The 17,500-nt window shown below is 38.5% G+C and overlaps 2 protein-coding genes across 8 annotated transcripts in view; one reads left to right on the forward strand and one right to left on the reverse strand.

The window, feature by feature from the left end:
- Positions 1-17,500, reverse strand: part of LOC123518312 — a 301,357-nt gene that overhangs the window by 72,334 nt on the left and 211,523 nt on the right. The window lies entirely within an intron of this gene.
- Positions 1-17,500, forward strand: part of LOC123518310 (glutamate-gated chloride channel-like) — a 51,747-nt gene that overhangs the window by 4,495 nt on the left and 29,752 nt on the right. For 6 of the 7 annotated variants that reach the window (XM_045279053.1, XM_045279056.1, XM_045279058.1 and 3 more), the window contains exons 2-3: positions 1,655-1,735; positions 13,674-13,783. In XM_045279053.1, coding sequence (XP_045134988.1) covers positions 1,655-1,735; positions 13,674-13,783 — 191 coding nt within the window. The remainder of the gene's footprint in view (positions 1-1,654; positions 1,736-13,673; positions 13,784-17,500) is intronic. The other variant, XM_045279054.1, reaches the window with a different exon arrangement.

Genomic DNA, 17,500 nt, shown 5'->3' on the forward strand with positions numbered 1-17,500 from the left:
GAGCGGAGGATGGGATAGTACATTTTGACAGGAAAAAAGTTAGGAAGCAAGAAGGAAAGAAAAAAAAGAAAGAAAGGAAAGAAGGAAGGAATGGAGAGAGGAAGAGGTAATGAATGATTGAGAGAATGAAGGAATGAATGAATGAAGGAAAAATAGTGAAAAAAAAAGAAAATTAAGGCAGGAAGAAACCATGATAAAAATGAAGGAATGAAAGAAGGAGTGAGAATGAGTGAACAAGTAAAAAAAAAAATAAAGAAAAAAAAATAAAACAAGGGAAGAAGCCAAGGTATAATAAAGAAAAACAAAACAAAGAGAGAAAAAAAAGAATAAAGAATAGATCATAAAGAAACTGAGGATGGAGAATTAACGAACGAATGAGTAAATGAATGAATGAATAGGAAAATAAATAAATGAAGAAAACTGCAAAACAAAAACAAAAAGAAATGGCTGACGGCTGTACAAACTCCATAAAATTAGATAAAGAGAGAGAGAAAGAAAAAGCTCACCTGTTTCTTCTTTTCTTCTAATTTTACGTATGATTAGTTCTTTTGTATTTCCTTCTATTATTACGTTGATGTAATATGCCTGTGTGTGTCTGTGTGTGTGTGTGTGTGTGTGTGTGTGTGTGTGTGTGTGTGTGTGTGTGTGTGTGTGTGTGTGTGTGTGTGTGTGTGTAATAATAATAATAATAATAATAATATACGGTTTATTAATTTGGCAATGTAAAAAAAATTACACTGAAAATGTTCAGGGGGACATTAAAACAATGAACTGAAATGCTTAACCTAACTATGGATCTGTGTGTGTGTGTGTCGGAAGCGGTACAGGTGAGCGACAAAGGTCACCGGGCTTAATGACTTTTTCATCTGCGAGGTCGCCAGGTATGCCAGTTGAGCAGCGGTTAATTGGGCCTAAGAACGTAATTGGACAACTGACGAGAGAGAGAGAGAGAGAGAGAGAGAGAGAGAGAGAGAGAGAGAGAGAGAGAGAACTTTTATCAATGCTTATGTAGTTACACACTCATCTACGTATAATGTATGCTGATGAAACACGAACTTGTTAACCCTTTCACAGTTACTTTCTTCCCATAACCTCCAGTAACTATCAAGGCAGTCAATTTTGTACTTGTCTCTGAAATAATGATTTCTTTCTACATCTTCGTGTTCATACAAACAATATTTTTTAACTAAAAATTTTAAGAAAAAATATACAACTTAGCTTTTTCCACATTTCCTTTAATGTTGAGGATAGCAAATTTTGTACTGGTCTGCTTTCTTCAATCTTTATTCTGTGCTCACATACGAACAATATTTTATAATTAAGAATGTTAGGAACGACAAAAGAATAGTTTGTTTCTCAGCAACCTCCTCTATCTCTTAAGGCAGCTAATTATGTATTTGTCTCTAACAGTTCTGTAGCCGATAAAATACAAAAAATAACCAGTTCTCTATTAATTTTATGTCCATACAAACAATAATTCAGGCGTAAGAATGTTAGGGAAAAACGATAAAATTAGGTAAAAACTAACAACAAAGGACAACCACGGCCATAAAAAGGTGGAGTAAAAAAAAAAAAAAAAAAAAAATTGCTAGCTGTAACATATGTCTTAGTGGCATTAATGTTCTTATTTTCTGCTTCCTTCTCTCCCCGCCAGCATGAGTGACACAGGCAGCGAGGCGGTGGCGGGCGTGGGCCGTCTGTCTGCCCTCCTGCTGCTGCTACTGACGTTACTATGGTAATTATACAACCACTTTCCCCTTTCCCCCCTTCTCTCTCTCTCTCTCTCTCTCTCTCTCTCTCTCTCTCTCTCTCTCTCTCTCTCTCTCCACTGCCTATTCATTGCCCCGAAAAATGGATATTTCTAGTTCCTTCTCGAAATCAAAAAAGTTCCCCCATTCAATTAAGCCCATTAACCCTTTCTAGTTTCCTCCGACAAACTCCGGGTGGGACTTTTTCATTTCCTCTTTTTTTTCTCTCTCTTTTACCTTTATTTCTATCCTACCTAAGGGACTATAACGATGCTTCCTCTATTAACTGTCTCAATGTGTGTGTGTGTGTGTGTGTGTGTGTGTGTGTGTGTGTGTGTGTGTGTGTGTGTGTGTGTGTGTGTGTGTGTGTGTGTGTGTGTAAATAAAAGGACGAGAAGCCCACACAAAAGTAACTCAAATGACCAGTTTCCTTCCTTCGTAACATGCTCACTTGTCGAGTTAGGTTAAGCTACGTGTGTGTGTGTGTGTGTGTGTGTGTGTGTGTGTGTGTGTGTGTGTGTGTGTGTGTGTGTGTGTGTGTGTGTGTGTGTGTGTGTGTGTGTGTGTGTGTGTGTGTGTGTGTGTGTGTGTGTGTGTGTGTGTGTGTGTGTGTGTGTGTGTGTGTGTGTAAATAAAGAGAGGACATCCTGGCAAAAAAAATATAGCCTAATGACCAGTCTCCTTCTACCTTCGTAATATGTAGAGCTAGTAAGGTTCCGCTAAGTTAACAAATCCAGTGGTTCTTTACATTGTTAAGGTAAACTGTTGTATAAATATGTGATGTGAAATCGACGTTTCATTTTTTGCTCTCTCTCTCTCTCTCTCTCTCTCTCTCTCTCTCTCTCTCTCTCTCTCTCTCTCTCTTTCTTTCGTTTTATGCTTGTCTTTCTGTCTGTCTGTTTTGCCTTTCTATTTTTTCTATATTTTTTATCTGTCTATCCGTCTGTCTCACTTTGCCTGCCTGTCAGTTGCTCTCTCTCTCTCTCTCTCTCTCTGCATATGTGTGTGTGTGTGTGTGTGTGTGTGTGTGTGTGTGTGTGTGTGTGTGTGTTTCCTCCAATGTTACACGTGTACCTGAACCTTTTAGAGATTCCTCTCTTTCCTTAACACATATCCCTGTCACCGTATGTTCTCTCTCTCTCTCTCTCTCTCTCTCTCTCTCTCAACACTGCTATAAAGAACCATATCTATTCTACGTGTACTTCGAAAAAAAAAAAAAAAACTTTGCTCGTTGTTTGTTATGTATAGTGTTTGTCGGCGCTTATGTGAATCTGCCTTCTTTTCTGTTCACTTGATTCTCATAGCAAAGGTGAACGAATCTCTTTTGAGACTGTAAAAGGACTTATTCTTATAGTGGAGCAACCCCGATTGATTTATTTTCTTCTACCACACGAGAAAAGACGAATTAGTGCATGCATGAACGGTAACTTGAGTATATATGAATGTTCGCAGATTTATTTTTGATACTGATTGCGTCATGCCGTCGCTATAATAAGAAAAGAACAGCCTCAACAACTGAAGCAACAATTACGGGAACATTATCACCACAACTAAGAACATTATTAGCACCAACAATAAGAATAACGTGATATAATATTCTTAAAAAAAAAAAAAAAAAAAAAAAAACAGCGATCGATTTAATGTCTGTAGTTGAAAGCACTGCGCAAAGTCTCTTATTCCACACTGCCATTTGTATAAAAAAGAAAAAAAAAGACAATCCAATTTTTGTACCTACTAGAATAACAATTAATGCAAACTTTCTTTTCCGTGCTCTTAAATCAGAACAATTAACACAGAGCGTTGATTTCCTCTCCTTGTCTTTTATGTAATGTTTTATTTTTTCCAGTCAGGTAATAATGTTTTTTACGTTATTGGTAGCCACAGTTATCATTCTTTCACTATATCAGAGGCGTAACTTTGTACTTAGCGGTGACGGGAAGCGGTTGGGTGCGTGTGAGGGGCGTGAAGCCATCGAACGACGCAAACAATCCAGTGGTTCATGGAGGAAACATCAACACGCCTCTAGAACCCAAACTGACTAACCTGACTGGATACTCTTTCCAATAAGTGTTCGGAAGCTGCGAGTGAGTGAGCATATAGTTTTGTTCTCTTTCCAGTCAGTTTATTTAACACATGAAAGCGTCATTAAGGCAACAGCGAAGCGCGTAATGGGGTGGGGGGGAAGTGGCAGCCAAAAGGTAAATTCTGGTGAAAGAGAAAAGGGATTATTCGAGATTCCAAAGATAAGCAGCGTGTCGAAATGAAAGGACATTATTTCTTTACTGCTGGTCGGAAAAGCAAATAAGAGAAAAAAATAATTACGCATGAAATTTTTTATATTATACTTCTACATACGTCAGTCATTCATCTTGATACCATTTTTTTCTTTGTCGAGAAAATCACTAATGTTGCAATAATTGCGTTTGTCTGCATTTTATGAAGTTTATTTTCGGAACACCATTAATCATTACTAAAGTGACTCATTTTCTATACTAACCTTAATAAGTTCCTTACAAATGAACCGGTGTGAAAAGACAACACATGCACTCAAGGCTTACGTAGAAAGTAATCTTATTATGAATACTGTATGGGCAAAGGAAATTTGAGCAGGAAAGTCAGTGGACCACAATCTGAAGGCGCCAGTATATATATAAGCCGAGGTGGTGGTTATGGGAAAAACGCTAAAGAAAGCTGAAGTAAATGCATCTTGTTATTCGATTTATGTTCATGAGTGTACATACTCATCAGGAAGGAATATGCTAGCGTGCTGCCTCTCTCACTACATGATCCGACAAAAACCATCTCAAAAATCTCTTTTAAAAGTCAAATTTAGAATTCTCAAAAGTGGCACTTATCAAGTGTAGATTCATTAGAACACAAATATTAAAAGCAGAACTCTCGGAGAGCGAAAATTACTAAATTCAGTATTTTTAAAAGGTGTTAACCATCAAGTGTTCCCGGAAAGGCGCTAATCATCAAATAGAGAATTTTCAAAACGCACAATCAGCGAATGCAGAATTCTCAAGAATCCTTAACCATATAATGAATAAATGTAAACAGATAAATAAATGGATAGAAGAATAAATAAATAAAATAAAATGAATAAATAAAACTCAGAATTGTCATACAGCGCAAAGATCAAAATACAGATTTCAGATGTACAAACACCAAATGAAGACTCCTCAAAAAGCGTTAACTGTCACTTACATGTCTCCGGGAGCACACACCACTAAACAAAACATCTTAAAACACTAAATATGGCATTCTCCAGGAGCGCTAGACATTAGAAGTGGAATTCACACGCGAAAACACACACACACACACACACACACACACACACACACACACACACACACACACACACACACACACACACACACACACACACACACACACATATAAAATCAAGCATTCTTAAGACTAATCAGGAACTTTAATAATAACAATAATAAAGAAGTATGATCATTAAGTGCAAAAAAAAAAAAAAAAAAAAAAAAATACTAAATCTATCATTCTTAAGAAGAGCGAGTCATCACGTATTATCATTAAGAGCACAGGCCATCTCATTCAGAATGCTAGAAAAGGGAAACTACCCAAGCCAGTACTCTCAAAAGGCGAAGACTCTCCAAAGTAGGACCTTCAGAAGGAAAGAACCATCAGATTCAGAACCCTCAAGATTCAGAACCCTCAAGAACCACAAATCACCAAACCAAAGATTCTCAAACAGCGTCAACTATCAAAGGCAAATTTCACCCTCCCCAAAAAAAAAAAAAAAAAAAAAAAAAAAAAAAAAAAAAAAAAAAAAAATCAACAATAAAAGCTGAGTTCTCAAAAAAGAAGAAAAAAAAAAAAAAAAACGCAAACCATCAAATTGACAACCCCTAAATAGCGCAAACCACCAAATTCGAAAAACGTCAAAAAGCGCAAACTGTAAAATTTGAAAATAGCCAAAAAGCGCAAACCATCAAATTCAGAATTCTTAAATAGCGCAGACCATTGAATTTAGAGTCCCTAAATAGCGCAGACTATCAAAATCGGATTCTCTAGATAGCGCAAACCATTAAATCAAGAATCCGTGAATAGCGCATACCATCCAAATTAGAATCTTTTAAAAGCACAAATCATGAAACGAAAAAAAATATAAATAAATAAATAAAAAAAAAAATAGCAGGAATAAGAAAAATGAGTAAGAAAACCAAATGGATAAAAGAAAAGAAAAAAAAAGAAACGAAATTTTAGACGCGGTGTGCTTCTCGATACTCTGAGGTTACTAGTTATTCTCCCCGACCCGACACATTTCAGACAAGCAAGCTACACGCTACAGTGACGCACAGATCTTCCGGAAAAACCTTAATAAAACATGTCTGTTCGCCCAACACAACCTCCCAACAATGTAAGTGGATGGGGAGCAAAGCCTGAAGTTCGTAGCAATATAAAATGTAGTTCTCTTCTTTCTTTCTTCTTTTTTTAAATCTTTTATGAGAAACTAAGTGTGGGGAATACAATGCGTACCTCTTCGTGGCGTTCAGGGTGAGGGAAATGTGGAGAATACGTGATGTGACTGACTTACGTGTTGTGCAAGTCTTCCTGTTACGTAAAGACTCCTGTGTGATCACCAGAAGCTCCTCAAAAGGTAAATAGAAAAAATGAATAAATAGCAGAAATCAACAAATTCAACGTACTAAAAAAACCTCAGAGTCCTCAGAAAAAAAACACAGAAAAAAATTACACATACAAACAAAACTGACAAGGATTTCAGTATGACACAGCAGTCCCATGTAGAGATAGCAGGAATAAGGAGAAAAAGTGAGGTGCTTACCCGCTAACCTGATAAAGCGCATGTACATTCCTATTATCCACAATGGACTGCGAGGCAAATCCCTTTGCTGCACCAAACACAACATCGGAACAACTGTTCCCTGGGGGAGAGGCCAAGGAAAATAGGAAAGCCAATCAAGAAAATACCCTTAGTGAAGTACGAAGCAAAATAAATAAATGAATAAATAAATAAATAAATAAATAAATAAATAAATAAATAAATAAATATATATATATATATATATATATATATATATATATATATATATATATATATATATATATATATATATATATATATATATATATATATATATATATATATATATATATATATATATATATTCGACTTGAGAGAAGGAACAAGCAGTATATTGTATATTCGTATGATAAAAGGAGCCATTTCTTCCTCAATTCAATCAGGTGCTTTAAGAAAATACTCTCAGTGGACTAACAAGAGAGACAACTTGTATTTTCCGGGCGAGCTGAGCAGAATAGGCTGTATATAATAGATAAAATGTAAACCATCTCTGCAATGAAGCAACTGAGTGCACACTTTAAGGTATTCTCGATGGACGATCAAACGATATTACTTATTTTTCACTGGACTTCACACAGCGTGATGAAGCTCAGGTGTATTGCCTTCCTTAGGAACGTCATTTGGAGAAGAAGCAAAGTGGATGGGCCAGTAAAAGGTAATGCGATAAGTCCTCGGAATGAAGTTTGATTGTTATAGCTTCCACTAAACAGGCGTCCGCCAAGGCACTAAGACGCGTGCGTACGCAAACACACACGCACACACACACAGTAGCTCAGTGGTTAGAGCGCTGGCTTCACAAGCCAGAGGACCGGAGTTCGATTCCCCGACCGGGTGGAGATATTTGGGTGTGTCTCCTTTCACGTGTAGCCCCTGTTCACCTAGCAGTGAGTAGGTACGGGATGTAAATCGAGGAGTTGTGACCTTGTTGTCCCGGTGTGTGGTGTGTGCCTGGTCTCAGGCCTATCCGAAGATCGGAAATAATGAGCTCTGAGCTCGTTCCGTAGGGTAACGTCTGGCTGTCTCGTCAGAGACTGCAGCAGATCAAACAGTGAAACACACACACACACACACACACACACACACACACACACACGGTTAGTACGCTCGGTTCACAATCGAGAGGGCTCGGGTTCGAATCCCGGGAAGCGGCGAGGCAAATGGGCAAGCCTCTTAATGTGTAGCCCTTGTTCACCTAGCAGTAAATAGGTACGGGATGTAACTCGAGGGGTTGTGGCCTCGCTTTCCCGGTGTGTGGAGTGTGCATTGGTCTCAGTCCTACCCAGAGATCGGTCTATGAGCTCTAAGGTTGCTCCGTATTGGGGAAGGCTGGCTACGCGACCAGCAGATGACTGTGGTGAATTACACACACACACACACACACACACACACACACACACACACACACACACACACAGTATTGTTAAAAGCAGTCTTCCTTTTGCTCTTAGTTTAAAGAAATCATTAAGTATAACTCATGCAGAATGTCTTTGGGATCTCTCTCTCTCTCTCTCTCTCTCTCTCTCTCTCTCTCTCTGACTTAACCAACTGCTGCTTTGATCTACGCGAGTCTTCCGCCTATCCAATTACCAAGGTCTCCTCTTACTCTTCCTATGTTCCTTAATCAATGGATGGTGGTCTTTTCCTTAAACTCAACAAAGAAAACACCTTGCCATCATACCTTCCGGCGACCCACAAACAAAACACGCCACACGTAGTAAGGCTCAAATACATAATAAAACAGGAATTTTTTGGTAGAACCTTTTACATTACATCCCAACGAAGACCAAGAGATGACATTATAGAGGTTCATAAAATGTCCTGAGAATAACAACATTATTGTAAAAGACATCCCTGTTTACTGATTAAACATCACTAACAATAACGATTGACACGTGAAATTGCAAGGCTGCTAGTGACCGCTGGTCTGTTCAGTAAATAGTGACGTTATTGGCAGTAAGAACTTTACCTCTCTCTCTCTCTCTCTCTCTCTCTCTCTCTCTCTCTCTCTCTATATATATATATATATATATATATATATATATATATATATATATATATATATATATATATATATATATATATATATATATATATATATATATGCGGACACACATGAAACAGTCGGTTGCAGATACGCGTCCGCCCAATGAATAATGGCAGCCATCTTTTAAAGTACAAGACACTGTAAGGCAGCAAGGCCGCGCAGCATCAAAATTCGTTTATCAAGGCGTGGAAATGTTGAGTGAGTAAAAGAACCTTGTCGCGCCGCAAATATTCAAGCGTTCTACCTTTGCGCTGTGAAACTCAGACTTGGCGGGACGAAAAACGAGCTTTTACGCACCACATCTGACTTCGTTTGGATGTTATGCAGCTTTGATACGGAATCCCATCCACATTAGCGTTTTTGTTGCGATGCTAAGTTTGAGTGTCTTTACTCTATTCTATGAAGAATATCGATAAAAGATTTTAGATAAATTAATCCACTTTTCTCCAACCTCATTGCAAATCTGAACCTTCCAGAACATGTCAAGGACAGTGAAATATGTTATTATTGATGCGTATGAGACGACAGGGGACGGCGGGAAATCATGAAACTATTTCACAATTCCCATTTTCTCAGAGACAAAAACGGCACACTGTACCTCAGCATTTATAAACATGATTAGATAACCTATGAAGCAAGTACCTGTTTCCCTTAAGAACTCCTTTTACGAAGTTTCCAAACGAATTGTTGGATCAGCACCTCTCTTTCCACCTTCCTTACCTACGGATTACATAGAACACGTCGCGCACTTGGAACAAACAGAAAGACAGGAATTGCCGATATGGATTTTAGTTTTTCCTTCTCCTGCTATTCTCCAAGATCTTCTCTCTGGTTCATTCCTTCTCCTTGAGTCTTCTTCCTCCTCCTCCTCGAGTTTTCCTCCTACTCCTCCGGCCCTCCTCCTCCTCCTCCTCGACTCCTCGAAAATATCTGCTGATATAATCCGGGCTCAGTCCAGCTTTGATGATCCCCACGATTTTTACGAAAATATTCTTGCATTTATTTCTATTACTACTACTACTACTACTACTACTACTACCAAAACTACTACTACTACTACTACTACTGCTGCTGCTGCTTTTGTTGTTACTGTAATAATAGCAACATCAACAAATACTATTGCTTTTCTACAGCCATCGTTGCTGCTCCTCCTACTATCACTACTGATACAATAACATCATCGACTACAACGACTACTACTGCTGCTGCTACTACTACTACTACTACTACTACTACTACTACTACTACTACTACTACTACTACTACAACGACAATAATATAACAAAAATAACTGCTACTGCAACTACTATTATTCTATTATCATTACCACCACAATCATTACAACAACTACTACTACTAAAATTACTAATACTATCATCTTCCTTACTATGATGTTTCAGTACTCATCACGAGCTACTATTGATTCATGCAACTCGAAGGCACTCAACACTCCGTCTAGTACAGCATCTATAAAGGAGCGACTCATCCTAACTTTCTCCTTAATAAGCGAAGATCAGCGCAGGCACTCTAATTACGGTCTTAATTGAGCAGATGTGCCTTCTCGCTCCTCCGAACTCAGATGTTGATAAGGGAATGTGTGTGCTGAGGTGGTGATTCTCTCGCTCTCTCTCTCTCTCTCTCTCTCTCTCTCTCTCTCTCTCTCTCTCTCTCTAAAGGTAAAACAAACCTACCTTCCATTCCAAACGAACAAGAGAAAAGAGAGAGAGAGAGAGAGAGAGAGAGAGAGAGAGAGAGAGAGAGAGAGAGAGAGAGAGAGAGAGAGAGAGAGAGAGAGAGAGAGAGAGAGAGAGAGAGAGAGAGAGAGAGAGAGAGAGAGAGAGAGAGAGAGAGAGAGAGAGAGAGAGAGAGTAGTGACAAGATATAACCGCAGGAAACAGGAACCTTCTATCACAAGGAGCACCAAACGAACTACCAAAAGGTATTAATATCTCCACTGCTGTTCTTCAACCACAAATAAACCAGTTCCAGCCGACACCCCTTGTGTGTGTGTGTGTGTGTGTGTGTGTGTGTGTGTGTGTGTGTGTGTTTCACTGTTTGATCTGCTGCAGTCTCTGACGAGACAACCAGACGTTACCCTACGGAACGAGCTCAGAGCTCATTATTTCCGATCTTCGGATAGGCCTGACACCAGGCACACACCACACACCGGGACAACAAGGTCACAACTCCTCGATTTACATCCCGTACCTACTCACTGCTAGGTAAACAGGGGCTACACGTGAAAGGAGACACACCCAAATATCTCCATCCGGCCGGGGAATCGAACCCCGGTCTTCTGGCTTGTGAAGCCAGCGCTCTAACCACTGAGCTACAGGGTGTGTGTGTGTGTGTGTGTGTGCGGGAGCGCTGAACATCCATCCTGATTAAAAAAATATAGCATCAAATATCGCACGTGTTATACATAATCGTTGACACTTTTTTTTTCAACTAACGATGATTTGCAGCAGAGCGACCAAAACAAAATTGAGATGCAGGAATTGAGTTAACAAAATTGGGCGCACAGTGTGTTCGTTGATTTTTAAAATGTATTCATCTATTCATTTTTTTGTACAACGAATCGTTTAGTTAACAAAATATAATGTAATTCGCAGGGAGCGATGGTAGAAAGTGGTGATGGTGGTGGTGGTGGGTGAGGCTGGCGGCACCGGGATAAGCTGCACTCGACTTGAACTAAAATCTACCTTTCTTGGGCTGAGTTGTAAGACGGCGACATTTGTCATCGGCACCACAACAATGCGTGGGGAGCCGACAATGTGGTGAGCTTCGTGAAGGACAGCTTGGCAGCCGATCGGAAGGTGAGCCGAGGCTGAGGGTCAGACGTGCCAATTCCGAGAAGGAAAAGATACTTGCTTCATTTTTAAGCAATCACGTTAATTTGAAAATGAAACTTTTTTCAGTTTTTGACATGTTTTGAATCAAATGTATGTTTTTCAATAAAGGTATTTTTGCATCGCACATGGTGTATTTGGTTGCATAAAAGACAAGACGCTCAATAATCTCGTCGGTGGAGTGTCCTGCCCGACGCAATTTGCCCGATCAGACTATACCGTGGCGACACTTCACTTGAACCTGCTCTCTCTCTAGTCCTGATACGTCGGTGCTCCGTCCTACACATCAAACTTTCTTGTACCCATGTGCCGCGTCCTTACCGGTGCTGGCGACCATGGATTGCTACAACCACTAGTTACTTATTTAATCATCTTTTCTATCTTTATGTACCAAAGAGACCGACCAAGAGCACATAAAAATAATATAGAATCAGCTCTATTTTCCGTTCCTGAAAAAAAAAGAAAAATAATAATTACAGGACTAATAAAAAAAGTTGGCTAGTTTACTTTTCGAGTCGTCATGATATTTCTCTTCTGAATTGGTTCAAGTCACAGGAGAGTGGAAAGATGAAGAAGAAAAAAAAAAAAAAAACAAAAAAGAAAAAGGAACAGGCAGAGAGGTTCAGAGTTTATCAGCGTATTAGTCGTAAGCCGTCCAGCTGAATGTCCTCCAGCAGTAGCTCTCACAAATACACCTGTGCAGTTTTATCTCTGCCTTCTCTGGCTCTCCAACCTGGCTAGCTACAGTCATGGCCGGGAACTGAATAAGTTCCTACTGTCTTTTGATTTCCTTCAATAAGTCCTTTGATCTGCTGACAGTCCCCTCACAAAACTAGACAATTGATACATTACAAACACACACACACACACACACACACACACACACACACACACACACACACACACACACACACACACACACACACACACACACACACAAAGTGGACGTGAGTAGTGATGTTACTCTACTTTTGACCGCGACAATATTCTTGCTTTCAAAATTCACACTCTCTTGTTTTTCTCTTCTCATCATCTCATCTGAAAATATTCCGCGTGCTTCTTTTCAGTTTTCATTAGTATTTCCCATTTTGGCTCCATTCTCTACAGCTCTTCTTCATTTGTGTGTCTTGCCATTCATGGTTGTTTCAACAGCCTCCGCCAACACATCACGTTTGCCAAATACTGTGTATCTTTCCTTCGGTGAAATCGAAATGAGTAAAAAATAGCGAAAGAATTATGAGGAAATGAAAATGGAAATGAAAAAAAAATTCTTGATGAAGTGACTAATGAGAAAACAAATTAATTACGAAAAAGTTCCATGAAAAAGAGACATTATGAGGAATGGGACAATTAATGAAAAAGTCAAATGAATAAATCAAAAGAAAGTCACGAGAAAATAGAGGAAAATAACATATGATGGCAAGAAAAGCAGAGTGAAAATAGGAGAGAAATGCTCGTGATGAGGAAATGATAAACAGCCGCGATAGGGAAAATGAAAAATTAAATAAACGTAGCAAAATGGTTAGGAAATTCACAGAAAAAGAGAAAAACGGAAAATAAGGAAATACAGACATTTATCACGGAAACAAAAAGAAAAAAAAAGACCATAAGGAAATACAGACATTTATATGATTACATGCATATATGTAAACTAAATAATCTTTGGTGATGAAGTCTGTCCTACATGTCCTCATTAATCTTTTCCTCTTAGCACAAAAAACAACGAAAAAGAAATACGTAAAAGATAAAACTTGCTAGACGCCGCTCTGAGAAAATGAGAAGATTTGATGAATAACTTTAAAATATATTTATAAAAATGTGAGATTACGGAACATTATGGTACATTAACGAAGAAATATACAGGCTCTCTCTCTCTCTCTCTCTCCTCGAAAGAAAGACGTAAACAAAATTAAGTAACAAAAATTCTATAATGCTGAGATATCAATTCTGAAAAGTATTTGGGAACAACAACAACAACAATAGAAGCAACAACAGCAGCAGCAGCAGCAGCAGTAGCAACAACAACAACAGACAGTCGCAACAACAATATCAACAGCAACACTAACAAAACAACAACAACAAAACACAACTGACACGTTTATTACCAACATCAATAAAGTAAAAATAAAATGACTCTAAAAATGTACTAATCTCTCTCTCTCTCTCTCACGCAGCAGCCCCGTCAGCGCCAACTTCAGGGAGCGGGAGAAGCAGATCATCGACGAAATCATTGGACCGGCAAATTACGATAAGAGAATTCGTCCAGCGGGAGCCAACGACACCGGTGAGTCACTTCAATGCTGCGGTGAACTACAGATCTTACTTACTCATAATGTACATTTCTAGCTGGACATAACCTGTAACTCACTCCCGATTCAGTGCAAGCTTTACGGAGTCACTACATATGTACCTTCCTGTCTTCCTGAGTTACATTATACTTTTCTGAATCGCTCCGTATCCTTCAAACACATTAAAAACCTTCCTTATTTATTACGAAAGACTTTTGATAGACTAGAAATCGCAATGTCACTAAAAAACCATTCTAACTTACCAGCAAATCTTTCTGAGTCAGTACAAATCTTCTTGAGCAACTGCAATTCTACCTGACTCACTGGAAATTCTATAAACATTCTCCGAGTCACTAAAAAATACAAGGCGAGTCTCTATAAACCTTTATTGAGTTGCGATAAGGTTTTCTGACTTGCTACAAACCTTCCTGAGTCAGAACGCATCTTCCTGATTCACTAGATTCCTTCCTAATTTTAAACGAAGTCTTCTGAGTCACCACAAGTCTTTCTGAGTCACAGCAAACCTTAGTGTGTTATAAAATTTTTTTTTAACTCACTACAAATATTCTGGAGTCACTGCAGAGGCTGTTTGACTCATCACAAACATCCAGGAGTCGCAGAGAAATCCTCTTCAGTCACTACAAACTTTTCTTAGTCATTAATAATCTTTGCGAGTCACTTCAAATCCTCCTGACTCACTACAAACTTTTCTGAGCCATTCACAACCTTTTGAGTCACTGCAAATTCTCTTTATAAACCTTGCCAAACTTTACTCGTAGTCAGTCATGAGTCGGTTAGCTGGAGGTCCCTTTTGAGTGAATCTTCCGTCTTCTTCTTCAGCCCATCCTTCCTTGAGCCAATAAAATTTTCCATCAGTCATTCCAAGTTCCCTCACAAATAAATCAAAGTCCTCTGAATTATGAAAGTCCTGCCCAGTCACCGGATTCAGAGGACACACGAAAGAACACAAAGGAAAAGAACAATCGGCAGCAGCTATTTTGTCCCTAACGAGGCTGTCTATTATGAAGAACTACTACTACTACTACTACTACTACTACTACTACTACTACTACTACTGTTCTCTTTGGTGTAAATTGTAATACGCGTAAAATAGTTTTGCCAAGTCACAAGTCAAGTTGCTATCTATTATGTTTGTGAAGCATCGTAATAAAAGCTACATTTCTTTTTATTTCGTTACCTTTCTTTTCTTTCGTTAGGAATTCACATACATTCACATACATTTTCTCCGCTGTCATACACACTTCTTTTTTTTTTTATCCCCTCCCAGTCATATTACTCGTTATTTTTCAGTGAGTCATCTTAATACATCTCACAGTTTCATGTTCCTCTTTCCCTTGAGTCGTTGGTGATTCACAATATAATTTCGCGCTGTCACAAACATTTTCCTCGCCGAGTCACAGTCCAATATCACGTCAGGTATTGGTTAGTTACATCCTGCTGTAAGGAGCTGAGGTATTTTACATTCTTTAATGCCCTGAAAAGTGAGTAAGATTTTGGCACGTATTCTTTACCGTTTCAGCGTCTATCTCGATTACATTACACGGGTTCAAGTGTTTTTACGATTGTAGATAATATAAAAACTATAAAAGAATTGACTAATCATCTCTATAACAATTGGAAATAGAGAATAAAGAAAGAGAATAAAGAAAAGAATAAAGCGCTTAATAATACGTGGCCTCGTCGAAAAGTTGGAGAAAGCAGCAAAAATAAAGTCACGGTCAAAGGTTCAGTAATCTTCCACACTTAATCCCTGTGTGTTTTGTGTTTCCTCTCACAAAACCGAGAATCTGCAGACAATCTTCTTTCGGAACATGAAACAAGATTGACAAATTTATATCGGATCAGAGGACTTTAGATTGCCTGGGAACATAACACAAGGTAGAAGTGACTATTGAAAGCTACTCCACTATGGTCAGCCAAGACTATACGTGTCACCGCTTAACCCACTTGTGTCACCTTCATATCAGTGTTTTCGTTTTCCGTGTTTTGTTCCTTCTATTTGCATCTCCTGAAATGAAGTTCCTCGTGTGATTTCTTCATTCCTTATTATTCTTCATGCTGAATCAGTCCTTGTTATCTGTTCACTTCAGGATGCCTTCATTCATTCTACACCTTGAGTCATTCTAAATACTCTTGTCTCTTTTAAAGCATTTTGATATTATATTTTTAAATTTGAATCGTTATGTCTTCGTGAGTCATTTCAAACACTCGTTAGCCACTATGGATCTCCATCAGTGTTTTTAAATCAATCATCACGAGTAACACTAAACCTCGAGTATTTCTCAAAGTCCATCAGCCATTAAAATTCCCAAATATATAAGACAAATTCTCCTGAGTCACTTCAAAATCTCAATAGGTATTCTAAGTGTCCATTTCAAGAACTTAACATGTATTCCTCACTTCTAACTCACTAACACTTTCATATGACCAATAAATAATTCCTAACATTCTCAGGGTCACTCACAAGAATAGTCTGCATTGCAAGTCACTAAGTCACTTGAGTCACAAATGGCATCCCCTCAGTCTCTCCAGCAAGACAATGAGTCGTGAAGCCTCTCCTGGAACTCGAAGTTAATCAGAATCCTTGGAATGTTCCCTTCGGCCATGAGTCAGTCAGAGAGGCAGCGGAACCCAGGCAGACTTGTACTCATACCTTTCTTCTCCTTCACATTCACTGCACTAAGTTTCTATTCCCTGCACACCCTTCCCGGTCTTCAGCCAGTCAGCCGTGAGACACAGGGACGCAACGGGATCCAGCTATCCTAGTATCTACCTGCTCTTCCTCATACATTCACACCACTAAGTTTCAATTTCCTCACAGCCTTCCCAGTCTGGTCATGCCTCCTCCCTCATCTCTCTCCCAAACTGCCTCTACTACCCGACGAATCCCACAAGCTCTCCCTTCACGTCTTCGTCTCCCACCGTCTCCTACGCACGATTTATTGACCAAAGATATATCAATCGACGGTAGACGTGAGAAAGTAAAGGCAAAAGTAGTTTGATATATATATATATATATATATATATATATATATATATATATATATATATATATATATATATATATATATATATATATATATATATATATATATATATATATATATATATATATATATATATATCTAAATTAATATATATATATATATATATATATATATATATATATATATATATATATATATATATATATATTGGTACTAGAAAACCTCCACTAAAATGAGTATTACCGCATAATATCCAGAAATATCCTAAACACACACACACACACACACACACACACACACACACACACACACACACACACACACACACACACACACACACACACACGTTTATTCACACAGAAGTACCATAGCCACACACATCAGCAAAATACATAATATAAAAAGGACCATTTATAATACATAATGAAATACGTAATAAAAAACAACAAAATAACAATTAGTACGTATCTATCCTCTGTCAACCCCACTACCCACCACACACAAACACACACACACACACACACACACACACACACACACACACACACACACACACACACACACACACACACACACACACACATAGAGAAGGTTAACAGTAACGTCCCACCCTTCGTATCAGCCACTCAAGTTCAGGTAGCTAAAGGTCTTCACTAATGGAGGAGCAGTTAAGTTAGCGTCCTCCTTCAGCAAGAGATGGGGTGT

The sequence above is a fragment of the Portunus trituberculatus genome, chromosome 43 (assembly GCF_017591435.1).
Source record: "Portunus trituberculatus isolate SZX2019 chromosome 43, ASM1759143v1, whole genome shotgun sequence".
Lineage (NCBI taxonomy): Eukaryota > Metazoa > Arthropoda > Malacostraca > Decapoda > Portunidae > Portunus > Portunus trituberculatus.